At 37.1% G+C, this 2,362-nt stretch overlaps 1 protein-coding gene across 1 annotated transcript; it reads right to left on the reverse strand.

Annotated features, from left to right (window-relative positions):
* Positions 1-272: 272 nt before the first annotated feature.
* On the reverse strand, positions 273-1,715 carry LOC129873386 (mitogen-activated protein kinase kinase kinase 20-like). The gene has a single exon (XM_055948469.1). It carries the CDS (start codon positions 1,530-1,532, stop codon positions 456-458), a length of 1,077 nt encoding a protein of 358 aa, XP_055804444.1. The 5' UTR covers positions 1,533-1,715; the 3' UTR covers positions 273-455.
* Positions 1,716-2,362: the final 647 nt, after the last annotated feature.

Below are 2,362 nucleotides of genomic sequence, written 5' to 3' on the forward strand. Positions count from 1 at the left end.
AACGAGTAAAAGGAGTAGTCATTTTTGTTAACATGCTAATCACAAAACGCAGACCTTCTTCCCTGACTTTCACAATTTGAATGGACTACTTTATTACTCCAATGTAAAAAAAGGATGACGAGCTCCAAGACAGGTTAATTTTATGATAAAAATCAAAATTTATATAAACTAACAAGTGAGCCAAAAAATTATTTTATTTCAATGCCATGCTTTTGGTACAAAAATAGTACTAGTAATCAAGAAACAAAGTAAACATCAGTGAGCCCCAATCACTCTTGTTTCATGAAGAATTCATATCATAATTGCATTCTGTTTTATATACAATGAACTTTCATTTATGTACAAAAGATATTAGCTTAATAAAAAAAAACAGAGCTGCTAGGAAAAAAAATCTGCAGAACTCTGTAAAGCTGACTGTTTCTCAAGCTCCTCTAAACATTATTAAATGTTTGACATCATCTAACGCTGACCCAACCATCATCAACCGACCAGTCAGATTCAGGTCTGATCTCTCCACTTAACAGTACGCGCAGCCTTTCAGCCGGCGTTGTGGACCATGACCCGCCGTTCAAATTCAGCAATTCTTGAATTGCCGGCGAGGGCAGAGATGTAATTGGACTTGTTACGGATGATTCAGCAGAGTCATCAGATACCCAATCTGGGAAATCAAATGGGCACCTAGGAGATGTTGAAGGGGTGCCACTGTAGCATCTTTCGCCATTCAATGCAACAGTGTCACCTTGATCCGCAACAAAGGGATGTTTTAGAAGCATCTCAGCCGTCCATCTCTTTTTTGGGTTCTTCACGAAGCATTTTTGTAGAAAATCTTTTCCTTCTTCCGATAACTTCGTCGGAAATTCAGGCAACTCATCACCAACTCCAATTTTCATCAATAGTTCGGTTAAATCTGAGTATCCCCAAACTGGAACTCCTGCTGCCATCTCAGCAATCACACACCCCAGTGCCCAAATATCGGCGGGAGTGCTCTGTTCGCCTGCGGTAACCATTTCCGGCGGCATGTACAGTGGGGTACCCCTCAATTCACATCTTAATTTATCATCTTTTATTGATTCGTCTCTCTTTGCCAACCCAAAATCAGCGATTTTGACTTGACCGTTTTCGCCAAGAAGAATGTTCTGAGGTTTAATATCGCAGTGAATATAGCCACACTTGTGGATATAGTGTAGCCCTTTCAATAAGTCCTTGGCGTATTTCCTGATTTCAATCTCCGGCAACTTACGATCACCGGAATTCTTGAGCTTTTCCGACAGAGCACCTCCAGGGGCATACTCCAGTAAGACATTGTACAATTTTTCGCCATTTTCGTAGGTATAGCTGTCACCAAGGCAATTGATGATTTGTGGGCAACCTTTAATCTCATCCAAAATTAGCTTCTCGTTCATCAGAGTAGCAGAGCGAGAAGCTGAAGAAGATTTGACCACCATAACCTGAGTGCTCTGTTTTCTGGTTACTGCAAAACTGACTTTGCCGAAGCTTCCATGGCCTATTGCTTCACCTCTTACCCAATCCATGGCTATTATTTTTTTGTAAAAATCAGTTTCTTGAGCTGAAATTTGGTAATTTGGGATTTTTTCTGTAGAAGGAAAAAAAGATATCCGCAATTCACATCGAACTCTGTTTCACACGGCACTTCTATATATAGCGTTAGCGTGGGGGGAATTTCTTTTATTTTACTTTTTTTTTCTTTCAAATTGTATATTGTGATGTATTAATGTTTCCACAAGTATTAAATTAAATGAATATATGCGCCTATTGGTTTTATCATAAATAGTACAAGTTGTGTGAGTGGAAATAATAATAGAATAAAAAAAGGATACGTGATAGCAGAAAGATCATTCTTCGTAATTTGGCCAAACGGTTTAAATCAATTTTAGAATCCCAGTCCAATGAATCTTGGTCTATGTCAGCAAGTCAATATAAAGGGGTTAATTTAATATCATGATATTTTTGACTTAAATCTTATCGAAGTGTGAGTGTACATCCAATTGGTGTGGTTGATATAAGGATATTCAAGGAAAGAATTTGGGTTACGGCAACCATGTGGATCAATCCTGCAAGTAATGTAATATAACTCAGAAGTAGAAAAAATATATATATAAAATTGTTAAGTGACTGTTTGAAAAATTAACTAGTAAAAGGTTAGTAGTTATTTGTTATATCAGTCTTAATACTGGAAATATCTTATAGTATTTGACTAAAACGAGGTTTAGGAATGTGTTTGTTAAGGTGTGCTAGATATTCTTATTTTTAAAATTAGAAGAGAAGAAGCAAAGATCTTTTCCATTTACGTACTAAAATTGAAAGTTGTATCTCCACGAGAATGCGATGCTGATGTTTGGCA

The sequence above is a fragment of the Solanum dulcamara genome, chromosome 11 (assembly GCF_947179165.1).
Source record: "Solanum dulcamara chromosome 11, daSolDulc1.2, whole genome shotgun sequence".
NCBI lineage: Eukaryota > Viridiplantae > Streptophyta > Magnoliopsida > Solanales > Solanaceae > Solanum > Solanum dulcamara.